Consider the following 27860-nt stretch of genomic DNA (forward strand, 5'->3'; position numbering starts at 1 on the left):
GAAGGTCGACCTCTTTGCGAATGACCTCTTTCACCGACATCTTTACTAAAAAATTCGATGTTTTCATCAAGCCATTGATGGTGTCTCTCTTCAAAAAACTTTAATGTACGATTACACTCCTTCCACATTTGAGCTACCTTGCTGTTAAAACGACAAACATTTTTTCTAATGGTGTTGTATTTTTCATCATTAGCACACTCTTCTACACCAAATTTGAAAGATACAAAAGCCAAAACCGATAATTCTTCTGTTTAATTGTCTTTTCTTTACGCCAAACTTCGAACAATTCTCTCTTATTTAGCGACATAGTACCTAAAAAAAATATAAATACTAAGTCACTGGCATTTCTTGGCAAAAAAAAATACTCGGATTGAAATGCTGACATATCTAGGTATTAAAAAAAAATTAAAACACTACGAACAAACACGAATATATGTATTGCGGGTTTATTTTATAAATGTAAAAACGGAAAAAACGACATTCATCAAGGTTTTTCTAAATTTTTAATATAATATGTGACGAGTACAGTAATTTTAAGAATCAGTATATACCTTGAACAAATAATATCCAATAAATAAAATAACCAAGGCTGTGTGATAGATTTTTCACAATTATTTTTTATGTACGGTAACAATATCTTAATAAATAAATAATAGAGGTTAGGACCGGTTAAAACGAAAGTAGCGTTTTTCAAACGAGTGTGAAGTTTGCCGCCCGAGCCGAAGGCGAGTACCAACGTAATCTGTAACATGGTGATAAATTGAATTATTAATTCCTAGATAAATGAAAATGACCTCTGTGCGCCGGATCGCCACAGATCTTGAAGAATAAGCTTTGCGATGACGATGGTCGGTCCGAGTAGACCCAAGGGGTCGAATAATTTGGACACTTCAGACAATATAGTCCGTTTAGACACTGCGTTGTGGTCTGTATCTGGCTCATACGAAAAATGGAACGTATCCGTGACTTGGTTCCACTGTATACCCAAAACGTATGAATTGCCTCCATCGTCGATGTTGATTAGGTTGCCCTCTTGATTATTCACCGACTTCAGTAACTCTGGGCAATTTGAGGCCCATTTTCCAAGTTCGAAAGATCCCAGGCTTAATAATTGTATCGACTCGTCTCTGATGGCCATCGCCTCCTGGAACGTGTCCGCCCCGGTGAGTAGGTCGTCGATGTAAAAATCCCTGATAATATGTGCTGAGCCAATTAGATATTTCAATTTATGTTGCTCGGCCAAATGCATTAGGCACATCCCTTATAAAAATGTGCCCTTCATTGCCATTAAAAAATGCCATTGAATTCCCATTGTTCCAGACGCAATGGAAATGAAGGCATTTTTGCCAAAGATAAAAAGTTCCACACAAAATCCCATTGGTATTGCTATTGGTATTGCCACTGGTTTTGCCGTTGGTATTGCCATTGGTATTGCCATTAGCATTGCCATTGGTATTAACACTGGCAATACCAATGGAATTTTGTGTGGAAATTTTTATCTTTGGCAAAAATGCCTTTATTTCCATTGCGTCTGAAACAATAAGAATTCAATGGCATTTTAATAAATGGTACTATTTTGTCTTCAATATAAATGCCTTCATTTCCCATTGCCTTTGGTTCAACAGACAATCTAATAGGAGCTCTTGCCTTAGGCGACTAGCGCCTGAAAATATCTGCCTCGGTGTCCCGTAGGGGGTCTCATACATATACCAGTCCGTCCCGAACCTTGAATTTGAGAGAATGCATGAACGATGCGACGCCTAGCGCCGTCGATGCGAACTGCCGGTAATACAGTTACCGCGCGGGCGTGATGATGATGCATGTACCACTGGTGGCGCGAACCGCCACATTTACCATTGACGAATTTCCATTACAATTCACACTAAACAAATTAGCTGAAGGTAGAAAAATTCCATACAAATTTTATCTTTCATGAGTCATTGGCAGTTTCCATTACGCCTGTATGGAAAAGGTTGTCATTCGAATCTTGCCATTGTGTTTCCATTCATCTTATTGCCACTCAATATTTTCCATTAACTTTTCCATATAATTCGCATTGCAAGTTCCATACACAAGTTTTAACCTTCATAAGCCATTAGCAGTTTCCATTACGCCTGTATGGAAAAAGTTGTCATTCGAATTTTGCCATTGCGTTTCCATTCATCTTATTGCCACTCAATATTTTCCATTAACTTTTCCATATAATTCGCATTGCAACTGTAGGGCAACCATACATTCCCACTGACCGCCATTGAGCACTCAAGGGCACATTTTTATAAGGGATGATTACAAGAGCCTGTGCTGCAGATTAACCGTATGTGATTGTAAGCAAATCGTAGATCTCAATAATTGAAGCAGGATCTGGTCGCCATAATATTCTCTGCATGTGTGTCTGCGAAGGGTGTACCAGCACTTGTCGATACATTTTTATTATGTCTGCTACCAAGACGTATGCAAATATGCGAAAGCGCATTACAATTGACATCAGATCTTGTTGCATGACTGGGCCCACTCTGAGAATGTCGTTTAACGATATGCCAGCGCTATCCTTGCACGAAGCGTCAAATACGACGCGTATTTTCGACGACTGCTTCGAGTTCTTGAAGACGCAATGGTGAGGAAGATATATAGCCTCTTCATCAGGTTGCGGGTCCACTCGCTTCATGTGTCCTAGCCTTAAATATTTGGACATAAAATTGACGTATTGAGCCTTCAATTCGGGATCGCGACGGAAACGCCTTTCTAACTGGATGAGACGCTTCAAGGCAATATCCCTGGAATTTCCCAACTTGGGGATTAATGATTCCTTGATCGGGAGCTCGACGATGTATCTGCCTTCCGGAGTCTGTGATACGTTGTCCGCGAAATGTTTTATGCAGTAGGCCTCCTCCAGTGTGTGACTAGAAATGTTGCCGACATCCTCGAGCTGCCAAAAGTGGGATAGCAGCTCATGCAGTTGCGTGTTAGTGATGGATGCATGTAGCGATTGTATGCGTTGTGTAGATTTTGACGAATTGCCCAACCGCCCGGCCAATATCCATCCTAACTGAGTCTTTTGAAGAGTGGGATGTTCGATGGATGACTTGACTTGACCCACGCATAACAAGTCCCAGAATAGCTCTGCCCCTATGAGGATGTCAATTTTTGAAGACACGTTAAATTGTGGATCTGCCAGTTTAACGTTACGAGGAAGATTGTATGCGTCCCGTTTAATGGTGAACTCTGGGAGCTTGCCGGTGATTTGATCTGTAACAATACACTCGATGGTGGCCGTAAATGAATTAAATCGCGATTGCAATTTTACTCGGACTGCCTGCGTGGATTTTGTTATTGTTTCGTTTATACCGGATATTGAAACATCTAGCGAACGTGGTTGTAATCTGAGAGCGTTCATGTATTCTCTCGTGATAAAGTTCGCTTGGGATCCACAGTCCAGTAGTATGCGGCATCGCGTGGCTATTCCCTGAGTGTTGAAGACATCGACCACGGCAGTTGAAAGCATGATGTGCTCCCTGTCGCTGCTGTTTGAAGCATGTGTTACCAATGCCGTTGAAGAACCCGCTGCACTGGTTTCCTTATTGTCGCCCGAATCCTTGGCGCTGGGTTCGGGCTTGCTGTCCGTTGCATGCAGCAGAGTGTTGTGCTTTGCCTTGCATATCCTGCAACCTCTTGACGTGCATTTACTCGGCGCGTGAGTCGATGGACGTAGGCAATTGACACAAACCTTTCGATTGCGAACCTCCGAGGTTCTCTGAGATACCGATAAGGCTAAAAAATCCTTACAGTAATACATAGGATGCTCACCGTTGCAATAATTACACTTAGGTTTAACGGTCGCAACGCATGACGCTTGACGCTTGGCCTGAGGCTGCGCTTGTTTATTTGATTTGCTTGTAGATTCAAGTATTTCACAACGGTGTGTGACAAATTCGCTAAATTGCTTGAAGGTGGGAGGGTCTGTACCGACTATAGAAGATTGCCATTCTCGCATTGTGAACGTGTCTAGTTTGGCCGCCAGAATGTGCACTAGCAAATCATCCCAATGGGACGTGGGACGCCTCAGTGCCTGAAGCGCCTGTATGTGCTTAATGGCCTCGTCCGCGATTTTCCGTAACTCACATGAGTTTTCCTTGGCCATGGTTGGTAAGTCCATGATTGCCTTAATATGCGTATTTACGATAACGCGCCTGTTTTCATAACGCTCCTTTAGAAGATTCCATGCAACTTTATAATTTAGTTCAGATATTTCTAAGAAGCTAGTTATATTACTCGCATCGCCGGTCACGGAGGCCCTCAAATACTGAAGCTTCTGTATATTGCTAATTGACGTGTTTGAATGTATGACGGAGTTAAACGTGTCAAAGAATGGGAACCACTCGTCGTATTTTTCTGTGAAGTTCGGCAGATCTAACTTAGGCAGTCGCACGCGAAGCTGAGCTTCCGATTGATCGGACATGTTCGAGGTAGACGGAGGCCGTGGCGTTGCACCGCGCACGAAAAGTGTAGGATTCAATAATTCGCGTATCTTGGCCGACAACGTGTAAAATGCCTCTTCAAAAATCGCGCGATCTACTATCTATTTGTTTCATTATCGTCGCGCAATTCTAATTGCGATTGCACCTCATTATACTGAGACCAGTATTCCTTTAACCTACATTTACGCTCCTCGATCTGAGCCGCGATGAACGATGTGACGGACCCAATTGACAATGAGTCTACGAACGTACTTACTCGCGTGCACGATGCCTTAATGGTCGCGCGCCTTTTCTTGAGAGCGAGAATCTCTTGTTCGGCCATATTGAATAACCCTACGCGGAATATACACAGATTTGTTGGGCACTACTATGTCACCTTCACCTGACTGTACAATGCGTATTGAAAGTTCCTGATATCGCTGATGCGGTCGTCGACTGCCTCTCTCCTCTCTATGTTGAAATGCACCGGAGGATGTCCTCTGCATGTGCCACAGGAGCCCCTCTGTCGTCGCGCTCGAAGGCGCGCTGCTGGTTGCGAGATCCTCTGCACGTCGCGCTCGAAGGCGCGCTGCTGACTGCGAGATCCTCTGTGCGTCGCGCTCGAAAGCGCGCTGCTGGCTGCGAGATCCTCTGTGCGCCGCGCTCGAAAGCGCGCTGCTGGCTGCGAGATCCTCTGTGCGTCCCGCTCGAAGGCGCGTGGTGTTGCGAGGGTCTCTGTACGGTCCTCGTGGCCAGCTCGAGCCCCGAAGAAGCTGCTTGCGCCACAGCGTACCGCCGATTGTTCGCAAGGTCCCCTGTTGCTCTCCGCCGAAGGTCCGGATGTATGGGTATCCGGCTCGAAGGACCAATATGTTTGTTGCGTATTCATGTACGCGAGGCTTACGCCTCTTCCACGCGTGCCCGAGGTTAGGAATGCACAGGAGCGACGTGGTCGAGACAGACTGAGCTTCTCTGAATTATTTTATGTTTGCCTTCGACAAATAAGACTTGGAGACTATTTGTGTGGTATAACGTCTTTATTTTAGTGGAAAAAACGCTGACTGTAACCTGTGCGGTCTTTACTGCACGACTGCTGTGCGAACAATACAATACGAATACAACGCCCTTCTTGGCGGTAACGCAGCGCGCGTACATTAACTAATGGTAGCGACGAACCGTTCTGCGACCAATAACAGGACTCGACGACGCTCCGTGACCAATAGCAGGACCCGACGAATCGGATACGCGCGACTGCAGATAAGCGCGACATATGAAAAGGTCCGGACGACCGATCGAGCAATTCTTTACGATACATACACTATTTACTGCGAACGTGCGTGCGATTTCGTCTCTCCGATAGATCTTAGACTGGAACAGGCTAGAGTACCATGGCACGTATTTTTCGCGTAATGCGTAACGCGCAAGGCTTCTGATCGGTTACGTGGTTATTTACGCGGGAGAGAGTCCGGCGCCTCAGCGGCCCGGCGAGCTTCACGAAAACAAACTCCTATCGCCGAGCGCTTGCACAACAAATGAATTTGCTAGCCCGGCCAATGTCTTATTAACCTTGTCGGTAAGGTTACCGCAGCTAAAAAATTGCTTAATGAACCAACTACTTACTACCCAGATAACTAAGCGTGCGATTCCCGCTCAAGATACTGCTACCGTATTATTACTGTACTGCCACGAGATGTCAGCGTACGGCGTAGCTGTACAGTACATACCAATACAAAAAGAATACATGATACTGATACAGCGTACTATTCTATTACCATCATCGTACCTGTACTGCGTACTGTTCGGTTTATATGCGCAATAGGAACTGTACTATACCAGTACAGCGTACTGAACATGTATTGAAATTTAAACTATTATATATACTTTTTTGCAATTATATAATTAAATTATTTAAATACGAATAAGCTTATATATATAAAAGCTTCAAATTTACATCAATTTAGAAAAACCAAAACCCATGGTCGAAATGCCTTGACAATTTAATCTTGCAATTTGGTCGAATTGTCATGACGCGATGATAACCAATTGCAGTCGATCGATTAAAGAGTTTATGCAAATACTTAACCTTGATATAATTAATGTGCATACGTTGTTTCGGTACCTTTTAAGTGTATACGTGGGTCTGTCACGTTCAACGCTATTTTCCCCTACCTTAAAGTACTTTAAAAAATATCTAAAAAAATTCATGAAACATTTGTCTACATTATAGTTTACGATTTTATAGTCATTTTGATAAACATTGTTTATTTAATATCTTCTGACAGGCTTGCAAGTTTTATTGTTACGAGCAGATATCACTTTATAGCTCGGACATTATAGACCCATGTATGCAAAATGTATTAAGGATTAATTATAATTATTTTTATAATTAATTAATTAATTGCAGTAAAAACATTTTTTTAATTATTATTTTATATAATTTTAAATTAATTTAGCAATAATAATATTTATTCCTAATTGATTATAATAGTGGGAGTTTGCGGGTTGCTGTTTAAATTGGGTCCTAAAACGTGACAAACCCACGTATCACAATAGCTCGGACACGTAGACCAAGGATGCCAGACTCGCGGTTTTTGCCAGCCACAGCCAGCCAGTGGTGGGGATGCGCAGAGATGCAACTTTAAGGTGCCTACTGATGGACGCGGCAAATGCCGCGCGCGGCAGCGCGGCAGTTCAGAAGGAACTAGAATCTAGGGGCTTCTGAACTACTCCTACGTTGCCGCATTGAAATTAGATCAATCCAACTTCATTTGCGGCATCGGCGGCATCGCACAAGTGAGCGAAATTTAACGATGGCCGGAGTGGAGATTCCAAAGGTTAGTGTATATTTATGTTTGTATAATGATTTTAATAAAAAAATGTTAAGATAGCAATCATAAAAGTAATATATATATATATATATGTATGATTGTTTATAATCATTAAGATTGGAGGTTAAGTATTTTTTTTTTACGTTTTGGAAAACAAACATACCGTAACATGTGCAAACAAATCATCTATTTCAATTTTTATAAATATTTATGACTTGGAACCGAACTTTCGAATGACAAACCAGATGATATTGATATTTTTTTTATTGCAGAAAGTACACACATGCGGAATGTGCGAGACAATTCTCGAGGAGGAAGAAATACCGTCCCATGAATGTTGGGCAAATTATCCAGGGATTGTTTGTGACGAGAACACCCTCTATTTGTACCCCCAATGTGGTAAGTAAAATATGAAAGGAATGATATAATATTATTTAAGCAAATGTAACAATTTTAATATCTTATAGAGAATGGAGACATTGTGTGTCGAAGTGCGATTGACGGAGCAGAACTGTTTGTTACAAAGTCGCATCTTCCGACAAGCGAAGAGCTGCTAACACCGAGCCTGGGGCGAAACCTTGAGGAACTAATAATTGCAGAAGTGTCGGCACGAGAGCTGTTGTGGAACCAAAAAATAAATATAGCGAAACGTGACAGACGAACTGTACAACAGCTTTGGGAGCAAGTGGCTGATGCGACAAATGGTACGTGTGTGTGTGTGTGTGTGTGTGTGTGTGTGTGTGTGTGTGTGTGTGCGTGCGCGTGCGCGTGTGCGTGTGCGTGTGCGTGCGCGTGTGTGTGTGTGGGGGGGGAGAGAGAGAGTCGTAGAAAAAAACAATACAATTTAAATGATTTAACAGTACAAAATGTACGATTTTATTATTACAGGCGAATGTTCTGTCGATGAAGTAAAGAAAAAATGGAAACACTTGAGGGATCGCTACATGAAAATTATTTCCCTTGAGAAGTTGCCAAGTGGATCAGGAAGTAAGTCATCTCGTAGGAAGTGGCAGTATTACGACTTGTTGTCTTTCTTACGGGACACTTTTTTTGGAAAAAGAGTTAGTATATTTCACAAAAGTATTCACTGAAATATTGGAGACAGTTAGTATTTAGTATCAATATATTTCATTTTATTGCATTTCAGGACAGTTTCAAATATGCCGAGTCGTGATGAAGACCTCAACAACGATGATGTGGAAATCCATGTGGACGGAGAAGTCAACGATGCCGTTGATGCATCGAAGGGTATGTTTCGCTCATAAGGTGTATTATCACAAAACAATAGAAAAACTTTTAAGCGATATTCAACATGAAAAGGAGATAAAAAATGAAATACAAACACAGTTAGTAACGGAATATAAAGCAATGAGAAATACATATGAACAATCAGTGAAAAATATAGAGGAACAACTAATAAAGGCAAATTAATTGAGAGAAGAAAGAAATGAATTGTTAAAAGAAATTTATCTGAAAACAAACATTAACATAAATAAGCATTAAAAAAGTTAGAAAGTTAAAAATGTACCGAACTTTCGAATGACAAACCAGATGATATTGATATTTTTTTAGCTATAACTATAACTATAACTCAGCAAGAGTACAATTTACAATTTGTCCAAGAGTTCAACGCAGTAAATAAATGCGTGAAATTTTATTTTAATTTAATTTTATTTTTTCGGATTCAGCGAAATTGTCCCACACAAGTTCCTTGCTTTAAGAGCAATCTTATAAATAAAACGTTATTAATGGTTAAGAAATGTTTTGTTTTACATATATATACGCATATATTAATATGCATTGTGACGTTGCGGCTCGCCGCATCGTTGCGGCGCCCCGCCGCCGTCACAAGACGCGGAATTTCGCGCCCAGGGACGGACCAGGGAGGCAACGGCGAGATCTCCAGGGGTCGTATTTAATCGCGTTTCCGCATTCTGATTACTTTCTTTTGTTTTTATGCAATGTAATACGCGCGGCACCTCACCCACACCACGGCAAACCTTCGAGGGAGTAATCGGCGAAGGAAATCAAGGACGATTGATAACCGAGGAGGGGTGGCAAACACGGAAGCAGCAGAGATCACGGGCTGGCGAGAGCAACGCGGCAGGCGTGCGGCACGTGAGGCAGCGACGGACGAGGCCGCCAATAGCGGGGCCCCAGACGCCTGGGTAAAAACCCGGCTTCAGCAAATGATCTCCACAAAACACCGACCCACGGGGTGGCTGGCCACCGCCCCAGGGTCAAACCGGAGGCACACCGGCACGAGCGAAGTTCCGTCCGCCGCTAAGGACAAAATTTGAGGAGTTGTACGCCGCCGAGGGACCGTTGCCCGCCCCCGAAGGATCTCGTATCGACAGCACTGCGCCGGGACACCGCGGGCTTGCAAGCTCGCACCCGATTGGCTCGCGCGCCCCTCAGGAAGGGGTACCGTATCGATTCCGCAATCGAGCGGGTCTAGCGTTTCACTCTCTGGTCGTCCGTCGGCGAGAAAATACGTTTTGATTAAGATACGCGATAGCCACCCCGAGTCGGGTATTTCGATCGTTATCTGGCGGATCGAGGATCGTTGGTGGAAGGTGACGGCGAGGAGCCCAGGAGGAGGCGTATCACCGGTGAGGTTGCCCGTAAATCGCGAAATGTAAAGCCACGACACCGCCCTCCGGTGCATGCTCTCGCTCGGGATAACGCATGTTAAGATCGAGTGTAATTTCGCGATCGATAACGAGAGCGAAGGGCCTCGGGATGGTATCGTGGCCGCGGAACCGTGGTACAAACGTTAGGGCGAATCCCTGGAGATCGTGATAAGCGCGTTAATGAGTTCGATATTGCGAGTATATTGCGTCGTCCTCGCGACCTTGATGGACGGCAGCATACGGGCCGGTACTTCGGAAATTGTGTTACCGTTTCTTCGCGTCGGAAAGTTCTTGTGTTCTCGCGTCGGGTGTTAGCGTATCGATTGTGTTCGGATCTCGTTATTACGGGTTGCTAATTGTGTCAAACTCCCATTGGTGTCGATGGAGTAGTTACGTTAGGTTTGCTCTCGCGTTGAGAAACTTTCGTTCACAAGCCCCTGGCGTTCGGTATTACTTGCGTTACGCCCTATGGCGTCCTGCCCTGCTCGCGATGACCTCGAATTTTACGTTAGAAATAGTATTCCTTGTATTGTCACAAATCTCGACGCCTCCGTGTTGCGCCCATTTAGAAAATTCTCGTGTAGATTAAGATAGCCTGGCGATGGAATTCTCGTACGGGCGTGGTGTTCACGCGCATCGAGCGTGGTGCACCACCATTTCGCGACATTTTTCGTTACTTTTCGTATCTCGCGTTAGTATTATTACTATTAAGTGTTTGAGAACTGCGCCTTCCGTGCGCCTACAATAAGCTTTGCTTCGCGTATGTTTAATAGCCGCGTTAAAGATTGTTTCTGTGGAATAAATCCAGGCATCCCGCCACCGGCTATTCTTGATTTGTTATGGGCTTTATTTTGTGTTTGATCGAAGCCGGATGGATAAACGTTGTTATTTTCTCGACAACCAGTACTCAATAAATGTTATTTTCTTTGTTATCATACTGAGTTACAAAATTTACGTGTCACCCCGCCGGATATCGCGCTGCCCTTCATTAACCCCGCCCGTGATTAGGTCAAGCTAGCCGATTCCACGCACCTCCACACACTTCGTTTTGCGTCTCGTTTAGGTTTTCGCGATTTCGTGGACGCGAATGTACGCGTCTGGCGCCCAACATTCGGAACATTTCGTGGAGTATCGGAGGTGCGAGGAAACCACTGGAGAGGCCTACTATCCCGCTCTCCTAAGTCCTTTTGATCCGACACACGTCCCGGAGCGGTCCGGGAGTGCAAAAAGTCGTGACAGCATGTACAAAATACATATAATAAATTACAAATGTTGCATTAAGCGTTTGACTTTTATTTGCTCTATTTTTTGATTTGTTTACTTTTTATTTAATTTTATGAGCCTTCTCCTTTTTATTGTTAAAATAATATATTTGTATTATAAAAGATAAAAATAAAATAGAGGACAAAATAACAAGAAAAGCAATTGTTTATTTTTTTACATTAATTTAATTGCTGAGATTATTACATTTAATTTTATTGAGATAGTAAATGACATAATTCGTCTCGGATATGCACTCCAGTTTTATGTTCTCTTACTGCTTCATCAAAATTAACACGCAAGTTTTGTGCTTCCATGTCAGGATACTGGTCATTTATTGGCTCTTCAAGATATTGCAAATCTTCAATTTTTGCAATATTATGAAGTACGCAACACGCATGTATCACGCGTACCATACGCACCATATCGCGCAATTTGAAATGATATAGTTGTCTAAAACGTTGCTTGAGACACCCAAATGCGTTTTCAATTATTACCCTGCAGGAACTTAGTTTCTGATTAAATATTTTCTGTGCACGTGTCAGATGTCCGTTATCCCTGTATGGTACAATTAATTCTTTCAAACATGGGTATGCGCTATTTCCAAGCAAAAAATAATTATCTATAAGAAAATGTATAATTTTAAAATATCAATTTTTTATTATTAGCCTACTTATATTATTTATAGAATTTTTCAACTAGCCTGTACACAATTTATGTAAATCGTTACGCAATGAAGAATTTTTGAAAACCCTTGCGTCGTGGACAGAACCAGGATATCCAATGAAAACATCAATAAACTGCATTTTATGATTTACTGTTCCTTGAATATGCAAGGAAAAGTATTGCTTTCGATTAATATAAGAATCTGGATCTTCTCTGGGTTTATCTATTCTAATTTGTGAACCGTCAATAGCACCTGAAAAAAAAAAACATTAGAGCTCAGACACAATGAGAAGAATAAAGAATAAGAAAAAGGAATAAGAAACAAAGAATAAAAGTTTATAGTCGTATCTTATTTCAATACACGTATATTGAAGTAAGATGCGACTATGAATTCCTATTCTTTGTTCCTTATTCTTTTATTCTATTCCTTATTCCTCTTACTGTGTCTAAGTCTTTAAAGTATTCAACATCTTATAGCTTCTGCACACAGGACGTGGAAATGCTTGCCATTCGGTTAGAAGTAACGCAGTAGCCAATAATTTTTTGCTCTTATAGAAAAGCGAAAAAAAATTTAGCTGCGTTGTAAGCGTTTCTGCGTCTTGTATGCAGAAGCTATTACATGCATAAATATAAACATAATCAATGATATAAGGAAATCTTTTTACGTTACATTACTAATTATACGAGGGAATCCTTTTCTTTCTCTATAATATGTTGCAGTTTCTTCTTTTTCAGCTAATGTTGGATATTTAATGATGTCAGGTGCTAGTAACATTATAAAATTTGTTACTCTCGTTATTATATTGTACAAAGTACTCAGTGTTATTCCAAATCGATCAGCTACTTCACGATATGATGCAGTTTGATGTCCTACGAACCACAGGTAACACAATAAATGTTTTTCAGCCGTTATGTCAAGACGTCCAGCATCATCTAAATGTAAATGTCAATTTCCTTCATGTCCAAAATAACACATTCTTGTTATAACACCCACACACGTGCGCGCGCACACAACAGACATATTTTTTATATACATACAAATATTATTATATAAAATTTTATATATACATATAATACATACCTTGTAAAGAAACAAATATCTCAGATATTCTGAATCGATTTATCAGTTCATACGTCTTTTCTCTTGATATCCGAAAGTGCATAATAAAGTCTATCTCATTATAATTCCGAACAATATCTTCTACGTAATTTTGTATTTTTACATGCTCAATTCTTTGAATCATTCCAAAAATTGGATGTATTATTCGTAACTCGTTATGATCTGAAATATAATTATATTAGGTTAGATTGTAGATGATATTTATTTTGTTAACATTAATCAATTTTGCCACATGAAATAATAGTAATTACCATCATCATCTTCATCCCAGATAGGTTCTGCGTACAATAACAGTGGTGGTGGTGGTAAAACAAAATCTTCTTCGTCTGATAAATCAACGTCTTCAATTACGTGTTGCGCCATGTTGATTCTTGCACTGTGCCGTTCTTTTCCTTCCTCTCAGTATTCTTGCACTAGAAAAATTTCTGCTGTACTCGCTAGTTCTAGTTCAGAACCAGTGCAGTACCAGTGCAACTGAAAAGAACAAACCTATTATATCGGCGCGCGACACAAATTATCGATGTATTTTTCTATTAATAAATTTAAAAAATTATTATATACATTGTTTTACATGTTAATACAAAAATTTGGATTAAAATATAAAAATTCACTCTTGGCCAATATGTACGTTTTTTTATTTAAAAAGAATCTGTTTATTCAACAATCTCTATTTAAAGAATTAATGTCAGCGCAATGATATTATTAAGTACTGAAAAAAATTATAGTTTATACTGTTCTTTTTCCTGTTTTTGAATTTATTTTCCATTAAATGTATAACGTACCGTACATATTGTTGCTCAACGGAAACCGCGAGAAGGTGATGGTCTCTTCCGTCAGGAGGGAAATGTAAAAATAATTTTTTACATTTCCCTGTGTGTGTGTGTGTGTGTGTGTGTGTTGTGTGTGTGTGTGTGTGTGTGTACACTACACATTAGGGTGTGTCATTTTGGAGCAACTTTTTTTTTCATTTCACGAATAGCATATATACTTGCAGGAAGGTAAAATAAGATACCTGTTAAAATTTTAGCCTTTAATATTAAACAAAAGTCGTTTTTGTTCGACCCAACTGGCCAAATAATTAATATATTTAAAATTCACAACGTTTCAACCGCAATTTCGGTCCTTCTCAAGTGATTCATCAAGCTATGCATCCTCAAAAACCGCGTACAGAATATCGATTACGTCGCTGACATCGTGCCCTAACCACATCATGCACACGTAAAGCTAAAAAAGTGAAATAAATTCAGGATAGTCAAAAAGATAAAAACGCTCAGAAGTCATAAAATAAAAAGTAAGAATAAAATTGAATTGTTAAGTTATAAATAATGTACAAAGTAAAATGAAAAGCTTACATATTCTGTGCGTCAAAACGGAAAATGAGAACGGTAGCGCAGAACGAAGAAACGTCGCAAGCCATAACTGCAAACACATCAGTACAGCGTGACAGACGAAGTCATACTAAATGACCGATACATAACAAATAAATAGATGTGTTCACAGGTGGAAACGAACAGAACAAAAGTGTAAATTAAGTGACGCCAATCACACGGTTGTAATTCGCGGGCAGACTTTCTGTGTCTTTTTGAAGATTGATTGCGCAACCGCATTTTTTAATAAAAAACATCTCAGAGATTTCTCGTTTCTTAAAGTGTCGCTCCTTATATAAAATTTTTGGTTTTTGCCAATTGAAATCGTGGTTATGCGTGAGACGGTGCTTACTAACCACAGAATGATTATCACTATTCTTCCTAATATCACAGAAATGTTCCTTAACACGTGTCTCTAGGTGCCTTTTTGTTTGACCAATATATGCAGCGTTGCAATTAGTACAATCAATCTCATATATCAACTCCGTTTGCTTAAGCTTCGGTAGCGCATCCTTCCCTCTTCTAATAATACAATCCAACTTTTTCGGAATGGTGAGGAGAACCTTAAATTCTGCATCACGCATTGTACGGCCAACATCGTCACTGAAACCCTTAATATACGGTATAGTGATAAATTTTCGAGGATCCCGGGCTACATTGTTACTGCTAGAGCTATTATTGTTGTTATGACGTGTCTGTAACTCGTTAAGCCTGATGTTAATGTACTTGTTAATTAATTTTGTTGGATAACAATTATTTGAAAGAATCTTTTTTATTTCGATTTGATTAGACTTATGAAAACGTACGCCAGATAAAAGAATAGCTCGGTCAACAAGATTACGTATAATATTAATTTTGTATTTAAGAGGGTGATTCGAAAAATAGTTTATGTATCGCCCCGAAAAAGTGGGTTTTCGATACCAATTCGTAAGCAACACAGTCCCCTCTCGAATCACTGTTGTGTCAAGAAAACTTAGAGAACTATTCTTTTCTGTTTCAAATGTAAATTTTAATCTGGTGTGATAACTATTGAAAACTCTAAGTAACTCGTCAATACCAGATCTAGGAACAATCGCGAAAATGTCATCAACGTATCTTTTGAAAAAGGAAATATGAAAACTGAGCAATTGCAAACAATGCGTCTCAAGGTCCTCCATGACTATATCCGCTAAAATCGGAGAGAGAGGGGAACCCATCGGACTTCCGAAGATTTGCTCATATACCTTTAATATTAATATTAACAGGTCGCTCATCGCGATTTTTTATTTTTTATTTAGTAAGATAGAAAAAATTTTATAATTATCTAACAAACAGTAATACAGCATTGCGTTACATAGATTTTCTGTAGTAAATTTACCGCTCTACAAAAAAGATCTCTTATCATTTTTTCATAAATTCAACCGTTCAAAAGATATTCAAAGTTAAAGTTTAATAAATTTTATAAAACTTGTTTTTGCTTCTTATGAATTTTGTATTATATCGACTATCAAAAATTATGAAATAATCAATACATATTTTTGTAGAAAATTTAACAATCTACAAAAAAAGTCTCATATTTTTTTCATAAATATAACCATTTAGACGATATTAAGGTTTACACTTTGAACTTTAAATGATCATTAAATGATGTTTCTCTATCAGTATCGAATAAACTTACAGAAGGTTCAAACACTTGTAATTTTGATAAAAATAAATCATTCACAGGTAACCTTTTACGAATTTCTTCTGCAGCAGTCACATAAAACGTCAAGCAGTTTTCTTAACACTTGTCACTGCGTCTTTGTGCCCTTGCATCATTAATTCGTCAAGGTATTCATCACATTCTGATCCTAGCTAAACTAACTTTATTCTGTATGTTTCTTTCGTATCTAAAACTATCGGCGGTTTTGATCAAATTGCTTTAAAAAAAGAATGGATTGCATTGCCATTAGATTATACAATAAAGGAGAAAGAAAGCCTTTCTACATTAAATTTCGATAATATGTGAAAAAAAATTTTGCAATGTCAGCACTCAAATAATATTGCTAAATATCCAAGCTTGACAAATGTTCTGAATGCTGTCCGATCACTTCCAAATTCAAATGCCGATGCAGAGAGAATGTTTTCCACTTTAACTAACTTAAAAACAAAAAATCGCAACAAACTTTTGTCGGCTACCGTTAATGCCATTTGCGTTTTTAAGTCAGCATTGAAGGCAAAAGGAGAAACATCTATAAGCATGACGATTGAAGACAAACATTTGTCTCTTATGTCGACGGACAAATTATACGCTAGTGCTGTTAAAAAAGACCACAGTACTTTAAGGCTGCATGCTGCGGATGATTAAATTATTAACAATTTTAAAATTTTTTATTCCTTCGGCTATAATTGGCACACAATCGTGACGATTCGACCATTGGTTTTGGTCCTCGTTGTCAAGACGTTAATAATCTTTGATACTTATTGTGACGTGACAAATGTCACGTCCCTCACCCCAGGTGGGAGCTCGGCCGAGGGAGGCGTCAGGGATGGTGCCTCCGCCCGGGGCGGGCGGAGAGCGAACTTAGGTCAGGCTTAAGATCTCTTACGAGCGTTACAGGTCGAGGGAGTGCGGAGCAGATGGCCAGGGTCACGGAATTGTAACGGTGTATGCCGAACCGAGGGACTTACGGCTGGAAAGCAGGGAGCTTCCAAGGACGGACGGTCGACGGACGGGTCACGCTGGAGCCCACAGCCGGAACAGCCGCTGGCCTGTCAAAGCACCTACATAGCCCGCACAACAGCAATGCAGCCCGGAAACGGAGGACCCGAGAGGGGGGACGCCCCGACGAAGGTCCCCGTCGAGGAACGGGGTCACCACCGGGAAACCGCCACCGGTCGACGAGCCATGGCCCGTCCAGCCTGGCCGTCGAACAGCCGGATGATGAGTCGCGGCCTGGACAGCCGGTCTCACACAGGCGGGCTTTTAAACCACCGCCAGCGGACGACAGCGGATGCGAGGGGCGCCCTCGCAGGGCGCGGCGATCGCCTAGAGGGATCGCTGGCAGGCCAGGGCGCAGCACCGACCAGGCTAGGGAAACCGGCGCGCGCAGGCGCCCGCGGGCCCAGCGTGGTCCCGCAGGACCGAGGGAACGTTACTGTCGTGCGAGCCGCCATCCCGGCAACATCCAGCCCTGCAAACCGAACGACGAGCTGCCGGAACCAGGAGGAATTTGTAAGGCCACTGCTCAGCCTTCCTCGAAGTAAGATCGCGGTAATACCTAGGCCCTCCCGGGAGTCGCGTTGTGCCGCGGTAATGTATGAACTCAGCCGTAATTGAAGAATACCGAGTGCCATACCGCGGGAGGGCCCGCGCGACAAAGTGATCGCGAGTGCCCGTCTCGGGGATGCGAACGTACGGCCGCCGACAGTCAGCGTGCTTGTGGTTTCGTTTCGTATGATTTCGTTTCGTGTAATTTCGTTGCGGGTGATTTCGTTTCGTGTAATTTCGTTGCGTGTACTTTCGTTGCGGGCAATTTCGTCGCGTGGAATTTCATGATCGCCGTTGGCTTAACCGTGCCGTAGTTTTGAGAAGTGGCTCTCGCGCGTGAGAGAGTCTCGTAGTTATCGTTGCCGGTTAAGCTCGTGCCATTTGTAATTAGCTGTCCGTGCGTTTCATCGGGATTAATGGCCCACGGTTGTGGCGAGTTTACGGGTGAGGCCATTCGTGCGTCTCGAGGGGAGAGAAGATCCCCAGCGTTGTCGCGGTAGACCGTAAGGAAATTGCGTTAATTGTTTAATTGGTAGACGTAGACGTTTCGAGTATTTCGCGTTTGACCGTCCGGGTAGAATTCGCTGCAACTTATGTCGGGGAATACTCTTGTACGAATTCGATCGGGATTGCCGTGCAGTTCAGCGACGGAATGAGTATCGCGCTCGTGGGGTGACACGTGGCGCGTACTCGAATTCTGCTTGTTCGCCGTAGAACACATTTACCTTCCACTTGTTATCTGCAGTACAATGAAATATAATTTTATGTTCTTTGTTATTTGAGAGTGATGATTGTGCTACGCTCCCTCTCCTATTCCAACCGCGGTTGATCAAAGAAGCCCACGCCTGAGAATACTGCGATCTCGTGTATCGTGGTGCGAGGAATCGCACCTGGCGCTCAACATTACATCTTAAAAATACTCAGTCGAGCTACCATCGGGGTTTCGGAGAGAAATATCGCGAATTATAAAGAGATCTATAGTGAAGAAAGCGACGGCGCGCTCCTCCACGGCCGGCGAGACCGTGAGGACGTCGTCGTCGCATTATATATAAGCATTTCATATTTAAAATAATTTAAAATTGCAAAAAATATTACCTCAGCCAGGGTTCGAACCTGGAACCTCCCTCATTCCGTGTAAGGCGTCGTACCAATAAAGGTATCAAAGATTATTAACGTCTTGACGACGAGGAGCAAAACCAATGGTCGAATCGTCACGATGATTGTGTGCCAATTAATTATAGCCGAAGTAATGAAAAATGTATTTGTTTATTATAATGGCAATGTACGAATGTACTTTAGGTTTTATTATACACCGCGGCTGAATATCGGTGTCTCCATCTTATTATTGTTTAGTGTGTTATTGCGATAAATATTACCACATGCCTCAGTGGTCAAATTGGTACGACACCCTACACGGAATGAGGGAGGTTCCAGGTTCGAACCCTGGCTGAGGTAATATTTTTCGCAATGAATTGAATAATTAAATTAAATTTAAATTATTTTAAATATGAGATATGCTTATATATATATATATATATATATATATATATATATATATATATATAAGTATCAAAGATTATTAACGTCTTGACGACGAGGACCAAAACCAATGGTCGAATCGTCACGATGATTGTGTGCCAATTATAGCCGAAGGAATGAAAAATTTATTTGTTTATTATATTGGCAATTTTGTCTATAAAAGACATCACGCTTCAAAATGATAAGCGTGTAAAACATCTTGTCCGTAATAGACATCACGCTTAAAGAGTATAGCATGTAATAAATAATGTCCGTAATGAACATCACGCTTAAAAATTAGAAGCGTAAGAAATCTTTCCGTAATAGCCATCTCGATCGCTTGTAGAACATAAATGCATGTGTAGTGTACACACACACACCCACACACCCACACACACCCACACGCGCGCGCACACGCACACACACACACACACACACACACACACACACACACACACACACACACACAGGGAAATGTAAAAAATTATTTTTACATTTCCCTCCTGACGGAAGAGACCACCACCTTCTCGCGGTTTCCGTTGAGCAACAATATGTACGGTACGTTATACATTTAATGGAAAATAAATTCAAAAACAGGAAAAAGAACAGTATAAACTATAATTTTTTTCAGTACTTAATAATATCATTGCGCTGACATTAATTCTTTAAATAGAGATTGTTGAATAAACAGATTCTTTTTAAATAAAAAAACGTACATATTGGCCAAGAGTGGATTTTTATATTTTAATCCAAATTTTTGTATTAACATGTAAAACAATGTATATAATAATTTTTTAAATTTATTAATAGAAAAATACATCGATAATTTGTGTCGCGCGCCGATATAATAGGTTTGTTCTTTTCAGTTGCACTGGTTCTGAACTAGAACTGGCGAGTACAGCAGAAATTTTTCTAGTGCAAGAATACTGAGAGGAAGGAAAAGAACGGCACAGTGCAAGAATCAACATGGCGCAACACGTAATTGAAGACGTTGATTTATCAGACGAAGAAGATTTTGTTTTACCACCACCACCACTGTTATTGTACGCAGAACCTATCTGGGATGAAGATGATGATGGTAATTACTATTATTTCATGTGGCAAAATTGATTAATGTTAACAAAATAAATATCATCTACAATCTAACCTAATATAATTATATTTCAGATCATAACGAGTTACGAATAATACATCCAATTTTTGGAATGATTCAAAGAATTGAGCATGTAAAAATACAAAATTACGTAGAAGATATTGTTCGGAATTATAATGAGATAGACTTTATTATGCACTTTCGGATATCAAGAGAAAAGACGTATGAACTGATAAATCGATTCAGAATATCTGAGATATTTGTTTCTTTACAAGGTATGTATTATATGTATATATAAAATTTTATATAATAATATTTGTATGTATATAAAAAATATGTCTGTTGTGTGCGCGCGCACGTGTGTGGGTGTTATAACAAGAATGTGTTATTTTGGACATGAAGGAAATTGACATTTACATTTAGATGATGCTGGACGTCTTGACATAACGGCTGAAAAACATTTATTGTGTTACCTGTGGTTCGTAGGACATCAAACTGCATCATATCGTGAAGTAGCTGATCGATTTGGAATAACACTGAGTACTTTGTACAATATAATAACGAGAGTAACAAATTTTATAATGTTACTAGCACCTGACATCATTAAATATCCAACATTAGCTGAAAAAGAAGAAACTGCAACATATTATAGAGAAAGAAAAGGATTCCCTCGTATAATTAGTAATGTAACGTAAAAAGATTTCCTTATATCATTGATTATGTTTATATTTATGCATGTAATAGCTTCTGCATACAAGACGCAGAAACGCTTACAACGCAGCTAAATTTTTTTTCGCTTTTCTATAAGAGCAAAAAATTATTGGCTACTGCGTTACTTCTAACCGAATGGCAAGCATTTCCACGTCCTGTGTGCAGAAGCTATAAGATGTTGAATACTTTAAAGACTTAGACACAGTAAGAGGAATAAGGAATAGAATAAAGGAATAAGGAACAAAGAATAGGAATTCATAGTCGCATCTTACTTCAATATACGTGTATTGAAATAAGATACGACTATAAACTTTTATTCTTTGTTTCTTATTCCTTTTTCTTATTCTTTATTCTTCTCATTGTGTCTGAGCTCTAATGTTTTTTTTTTTTCAGGTGCTATTGACGGTTCACAAATTAGAATAGATAAACCCAGAGAAGATCCAGATTCTTATATTAATCGAAAGCAATACTTTTCCTTGCATATTCAAGGAACAGTAAATCATAAAATGCAGTTTATTGATGTTTTCATTGGATATCCTGGTTCTGTCCACGACGCAAGGGTTTTCAAAAATTCTTCATTGCGTAACGATTTACATAAATTGTGTACAGGCTAGTTGAAAAATTCTATAAATAATATAAGTAGGCTAATAATAAAAAATTGATATTTTAAAATTATACATTTTCTTATAGATAATTATTTTTTGCTTGGAGATAGCGCATACCCATGTTTGAAAGAATTAATTGTACCATACAGGGATAACGGACATCTGACACGTGCACAGAGAATATTTAATCAGAAACTAAGTTCCTGCAGGGTAATAATTGAAAACGCATTTGGGTGTCTCAAGCAACGTTTTAGACAACTATATCATTTCAAATTGCGCGATATGGTGCGTATGGTAAAATGACCAGTATCCTGACATGGAAGCACAAAACTTGCGTGTTAATTTTGATGAAGCAGTAAGAGAACATGAAACTGGAGTGCATATCCGAGACGAATTATGTCATTTACTATCTCAATAAAATTAAATGTAATAATCTCAGCAATTAAATTAATGTAAAAAAATAAACAATTGCTTTTCTTGTTATTCTGTCCTCTATTTTATTTTTATCTTTTATAATACAAATATATTATTTTAACAATAAAAAGGAGAAGGCTCATAAAATTAAATAAAAAGTAAACAAATAAAAAAATAGAGCAAATAAAAGTCAAACGCTTAAGGGGATCCTATAGCGAAGGCCGAACTTCCTCGACGTCGGTAATGTCAACATTTCTAATCCTGTTTTCTATGTTATATATCTATATCTGTCCTTGTCTAACGAGAGGCATCTGTCTTTGTTCGATTGCTGCGCCATCTTTCGCTACACGCAATATTGCTTATCCTATCAACCTGAATGTGCTTTTGCTTAATAAAACTTCATTTTACAAAATCTTTTTTTCTAGACGTTGAATCTTAGTTTTATTTACACGATATTGTTCCTACATGTTGTACCCATGGTGTAAAAAACAAGGTGAAGCATTGCGCATAATGGCGGCAGCTTTGGCGGTTGAACCAATCAGGAGGCGACCCATTTTGTTGCGCTCACTTTAAGGTGAAGTTCGCTTATAAGAAATAAAAATGTGTGAATCATGTAAAATTTTAGATAAAACCTTAAATAAATAAATAAACTAATGACAATTAAACTTACATTTATTAGTTTATTTATTAAACTTCTGTTTTAATTCTGTTCTAGTTTGGTTACGTAATTTGATTAGAGTCAATTAACCGCACGTCCACAGTGTAGATTCTGAATTATAGTGTGAGGAAGAAGGGTTGAAACCTCGGTTGAAACGCAATTTACTTAAATAATAATAAAAAGACATGTAACGAAAAAAATAAATATTTTATTCAAACAGAATAAAATTAGGTAACGTTTTTATACTGTATACGAATTCAAATGATTCTTGAAATTTACCGCTGTTTATGTTTAAATTTTCTTCTTCTCGGTGGCAAGCTTCGAGCCATTTTTCTTTTAATTCGCGATTTTGCGGAAATGGAAAGAACTTGATGTCTTTCGTTTTCGTAGCTCCACCGGAACGACTTTTGCAATTTCTCACACAACAAGTCGACATGATTCCTAGATGATCATAATACAACGCACATAATACGACGCATAATACATAATACATAATACATAATACGACGCGAATTAATTATTTTAAAAAACTGTAAAGAATTTATTGCGAAAAATATTACCTCAGCCAGGATTTGAACCTGGAACCTCCCTCATTTCGTGAAGAGCGTCTGAGGTAATATTTTTCGCAATAAATTCTTTAATTTTTTAAAATAATTAAAAACACATTTTTTTTAATGTTAAAAAAACGTTTTTTTACAATGTTAAAATAAATACAGCAAAAATAAGAATTTAAATTGCCAGTGAATAATGAAAAAATCAATAAAATAAATACTTTTTTAATAAGAAAAAAAGAATCTGTTCTATTAATTTAAACGTTTTTTAAATATTTTTTTTATTACTAAAAATGTTTTTAAAAACGTTGAAAAATATTTTTTTGCAACCGGGTTATTTAGCAAATATCAACCAATATAAATGCTTCTCAACATTAATTATATTTACTACTTACTGCGTATGTTTTATTAAAGTCGCAAAAGTTGAACACAAAATATTTCCCGCACAACAGACGCACGCGACGGATAACGGACGTAACGGACTACGAATTGATGGAAGCAGCCATATTGCTTTTCTCGCAAAAAAGGTCGCGCGCTGATTGGTTCAAAAACTGAACGAGTGCGCAGCATCGGGAATGCTTCACCTGTCTATTTACACCATGGTTGTACCTACGTCGCCTTGGTGTCATTATATATATATAAACTGAAGTAATTTTGTTATTGTCGTCAGATGACAGTTGTATATGTGCCCAAATTAGTAAAATTTTTAATTTTTTTTTGTTTCCGATATGAAATCGTATAACGCGATGTAGATTTTTGTGCGTACTTTAATTCTAGACCAAAAACTTGCAATTCTGTAAAACCAATTCAAAGATTCCTTAAAATGAAAAAATGTCGGTAACTACCGCCACTATAGGATCCCCTTAATGCAACATATGTAATTTATTATATGTATTTTTTACATGCATATTAATATATGCGTATATACAGGGTGTCCGAAAAATCGCCTACTCCACTTCGGGAGGTGATTCGGGACCCAAAAACAAGCAAAAAAGTTCATACAAACATAGATCCGGAAATGAGCCGTTTCCGAGTTATAGCCACTTTTATGTTCAAAAATCGTAATTTAGAATCCGCTTGGCATCCCTCTTTCTTAATTATTTCTTAAATTAAAAATTTTTATTTTTAAATATTTTTAATTTTTTTAAATTTATTTTTTTTATTTTTTTTCAATTTTTCAATATTTGTAACAATTACATTATTTTTAAAAGAAATCAGTTGTTTTTACGGCTACTTGAAATCAGTTGTTTTCACGGCTATTCAAAATCAGTTGTTTTCACGGCTATTCAAAATCAGTTGTTTTCACGGCTACTTGAAATCAGTTGTTTTCACGCCTATTCAAAATCAGTAAGTAAATCACGGCTTTTCAATGGCTACGTTTACACCCTGAAATTAGGCCGCGGCCTGTACCTCAAATTCGACCTAAATTATTTAGCCCGCCTGCTGTAAACAGTTGATAGACGACCGGACCTGGCTTCAGATCAGGCCGCGTATTTTAGTGACCCGACCTGAAATCGGCCGTTATCATTTGCGATGTAAACGCGCGATCAAGCGCGACGCGTCCTAAAATGACCTAAAAGCTTCATTTGCTTGTTCGGATTCGCTGCAATTCAGGGCGATCCCAAATACGATCCCGTCAATTTTTAGGTTTCTTTCGGTGTAAACGAATGATGACTAGACCTATTTCGGGTCACAATATAGGTCAGGCCGCGATCAGGTCGCTGGGTGTAAACGTAGCCAATAAGTTTCAAATTATTATTTAACAACACCTTACTTTTAGGTTGTATCTAATCTTTCCGTATTCATCAATGGATCGTTTAAGTTTTAATGAATTAGCTGATATGCATCTTATGTATGGTCTTGCTCAAAGTAATGCTGCCGAGGCAAGAAGATTATACATCCAGCCTTTTCCAAATCGAGATGTACCGGGAATAGCGTCTTTTCGAAATGTAGACAGAAACTTGAGAGAATTTGGTAATTGTAATTTAAAAAAATTGAAAATAAAAATTTACGATTTTTGAACATAAAAGTGGCTATAACTCGGAAACGGCTCATTTCCGGACCTATGTTTGTATGAACTTTTTTGCTTGTTTTTGGGTCCCGAATCACCTCCCGAAGTGGAGTAGGCGATTTTTCGGACACCCTGTATATGTAAAACAAAACATTTCTTAACCATTAATAACGTTTTATTTATAAGATTGTTCTTAGGCCCAGTTCCACAAATCTAAGTTTAAACCGAGCTTAGCTGAACAGCCGTTATATCTAACGCCATGGTTAAACTCGTATTGCAATCCACAATGTGTTTATAACTGCAGTTTACGTAAACCTATAGTTTATACGAAGAAACTCTCGAAGATTTCTCTTTCTTCTCAAACATAGAATGTGATTGGTTAATTCAAGTAGGAGAACGCGCGAAAATAGGTGCACGCTGGTCGGTGGGATCTTATATGTAAAACAGGTTATGTGTGCATATCGTGCGTATCAACGGTATCAACGGTATACAGTTTTATGTTGTGTAACAATCTGAATACAGCAAAATATAAATATGGCAAAAGTTCAATCAAGTCAAAAGAAGAGACTACCAAATTTCTCAAATTTGGAGAAAATAAAATTAATAGAAATAATAGAGCGAGAAAGAAGCATTATAGAAAATAAAAAGACTGACAATGTCAGCCTAAAAGACAAAGAGAATTGTTGGCTAAACATTGCAAAGGAGTTCAACAGCAATTCCATCTCAGGACATCGGGATGTCGGATGTCTGAAGAACTGTTGGGATAACCTAAAGAAAAAAACTCGGAAACATTTTGCTGATATTCGTAGTGAACTTTTCAAAACAGGTATTATATCATAGCTGTGTTTCAATATTTACTGCTAGTACTAAAAATCTACAGTTTACGTCATGTACACTATAAATTTTCAGTACTGGCAGTGAATATCGGAATGCAGCCCATATAATATTTTATTAAAATATTAATTCAATTTATTTAGTGTATATTTTAAAAATAATAATATAGATTATATACAGGTAAGTTATATCTACAAGTATATTTTATCAGTAATTTGTATACAGGTGGTGGAAAGATGAATATCATTGATGATCCTATTGCTGAGAGGGTCAAAGGTATTATTCAGCCATCAGTTGAAGGTTTACCTAATAAATTTGACAGCGATTACATGCCAGGTATGCTATAAAATAATTTTATATATTCCTTAGAACATTTATACAATTAGTAAACTTTAAAATTTGCAATTAAAATAAAAGAATTTAGAAATTGGTGTATATATATGCATGAACATTACAGGGTACGTATTATTTTCTTAAATATAAAAATTTGATAATATATATGATTCAATTTTTTGTTTACTTAACAAAAAACTTTTTTAAAGACATAACATATAAGAAACAAAGAATGTCATTGATTTTTATGTTAGGATTAATAAATATATACTTATGACAGCATAATATGTATTACAGGCATAGATGAGCCACAGAGCAACGAACAGTTGGACGATAAAGACGTTTATCAAGTGGTTGAGGTATATATATCGAAAATACTTATGCCATATATCTGATATTTAAAATATTATTAGAAAAACTATTGTCTTAAAATATTTGTTACAGATACTTGAAGAAGAAGATTCAAATGCTGCAAATTAGGCTCAATGGACACCAGTCAAGCTAAGTTCTGAAAAGAGCAAAGAATTGCAGTTCTCAAACAACAATAAAAATGAAGATTTATTGACTCTGAAAGATATACAAACAGTCCTACCGCAATCCTCCAAGGAAAAATCCAATTCGTCAACAAGTAGCGCATCAGGATCAAATTTGAAGCGTAAGAAATCCAAACAGTTTCAAGTAAACGCTTCCAAACGAAATGAACGGTATTATAACCTTGCACAATCCAAATTGGAATTAGTAGAAACAATGAAGGAAAATCTTTGTGAAAAAACGGCAATCGAAATAGCAATTTGCAAAATGCAATTAGAAAAAGAAAGACTTCAAGTAGAAGTTCTTAAGAAACAATTAGATTCTTTTGAAAAGAAACAGTTAAATTCTGTTGAAAAGAAATAATATCGTTCTTTTACTTTTATATTATTTTATAATATTCTTTTACAATTTCATTATTTTCTATTTGAATTATATAAAATACGTTTTTCGTTAAAAAATTAATGCATTTATTGAAACCGTTGTATTTTAGTTTATACTACTTGTAAGAGTACTTAATACTAAATATGAAAGAAATAGTATTTCACATTATATGAATAGAATACATTTTTAATATAGGTAACACAAGACTCCACTTAAAAGAGTTCCTATTTAGATTATATATTAGTTTCTATTTAGATTAAATATTAAACACTATGTCAAAAGAATTAGTTCTATATGTATGTATACATTGAAGTTGTCTTGTGTTATCTATATTGTTATCTACTTTTAAATTGTTACTTTAAAATACCAAAGAAACAAGTGCAAAATATATAGAAATACAAGTTTATTTTATTATCGTACATGATATTATTTTATTATCGTATATTGGGAATTGTAACAATATTGATAAGGTACCAAATATGAAAATTATTTAAATAAAAATTATAATTTTTTATCGACAGTTGCTCCACTTTTTATTTCTCCCTTTCTAGGATTTCTTCACTTATGCCAACTTGCGATGTGTATTTTTTGTGACTATATACTTTGGTCAATTTTGTAGTATCAATAAAAAACCGTGTAAAATATCAATATTTTATTTCAAGA

The 27860-nt window shown here is 38.2% G+C and overlaps 5 protein-coding genes, 1 long non-coding RNA gene and 1 pseudogene across 6 annotated transcripts; 4 read left to right on the forward strand and 3 right to left on the reverse strand.

Annotated features, from left to right (window-relative positions):
• Window positions 1-775: 775 nt before the first annotated feature.
• Window positions 776-1258, reverse strand: LOC139818303 (uncharacterized). Its single transcript, XM_071786921.1, has one exon. It carries the CDS (start codon window positions 1256-1258, stop codon window positions 776-778), a length of 483 nt encoding a protein of 160 aa, XP_071643022.1.
• Window positions 1259-2308: 1050 nt separating this feature from the next.
• LOC139818304 (uncharacterized) lies at window positions 2309-4456 on the reverse strand. The gene has a single exon (XM_071786922.1). It carries the CDS (start codon window positions 4454-4456, stop codon window positions 2309-2311), a length of 2148 nt encoding a protein of 715 aa, XP_071643023.1.
• Window positions 4457-7264: 2808 nt separating this feature from the next.
• On the forward strand, window positions 7265-8713 carry LOC139818305 (uncharacterized). The gene is made up of 5 exons (XM_071786923.1): window positions 7265-7288; window positions 7555-7681; window positions 7750-7986; window positions 8171-8347; window positions 8430-8713. Exons 1-5 carry the CDS (start codon window positions 7265-7267, stop codon window positions 8711-8713), a joined length of 849 nt encoding a protein of 282 aa, XP_071643024.1.
• A 2612-nt stretch (window positions 8714-11325) lies between these two features.
• On the reverse strand, window positions 11326-13457 carry LOC139817651 (putative nuclease HARBI1). The gene is made up of 5 exons (XM_071785897.1): window positions 13213-13457; window positions 12923-13123; window positions 12517-12774; window positions 11879-12094; window positions 11326-11797 (listed from the first exon to the last, which is right to left on the reverse strand). The coding sequence occupies exons 1-5, from the start codon at window positions 13322-13324 to the stop codon at window positions 11391-11393; spliced, it is 1194 nt and encodes a 397-aa protein (XP_071641998.1). The 5' UTR covers window positions 13325-13457; the 3' UTR covers window positions 11326-11390.
• Window positions 13458-19982: 6525 nt separating this feature from the next.
• On the forward strand, window positions 19983-21967 carry LOC139817649 (putative nuclease HARBI1; annotated as a pseudogene).
• A 404-nt stretch (window positions 21968-22371) lies between these two features.
• Window positions 22372-23269, forward strand: LOC139817654 (uncharacterized). Its single transcript, XR_011733288.1, has 2 exons — window positions 22372-22472; window positions 22614-23269. It is a non-coding gene; the product is annotated as an uncharacterized lncRNA (long non-coding RNA).
• Window positions 23270-24339: 1070 nt separating this feature from the next.
• LOC139817700 (myb/SANT-like DNA-binding domain-containing protein 3) lies at window positions 24340-27396 on the forward strand. Its single transcript, XM_071785964.1, has 4 exons — window positions 24340-25944; window positions 26178-26288; window positions 26583-26644; window positions 26730-27396. Exons 1-4 carry the CDS (start codon window positions 25653-25655, stop codon window positions 26763-26765), a joined length of 501 nt encoding a protein of 166 aa, XP_071642065.1. The 5' UTR covers window positions 24340-25652; the 3' UTR covers window positions 26766-27396.
• The last annotated feature ends 464 nt before the right edge of the window (window positions 27397-27860 follow it).

The sequence above is a fragment of the Temnothorax longispinosus genome, chromosome 8 (assembly GCF_030848805.1).
Source record: "Temnothorax longispinosus isolate EJ_2023e chromosome 8, Tlon_JGU_v1, whole genome shotgun sequence".
NCBI lineage: Eukaryota > Metazoa > Arthropoda > Insecta > Hymenoptera > Formicidae > Temnothorax > Temnothorax longispinosus.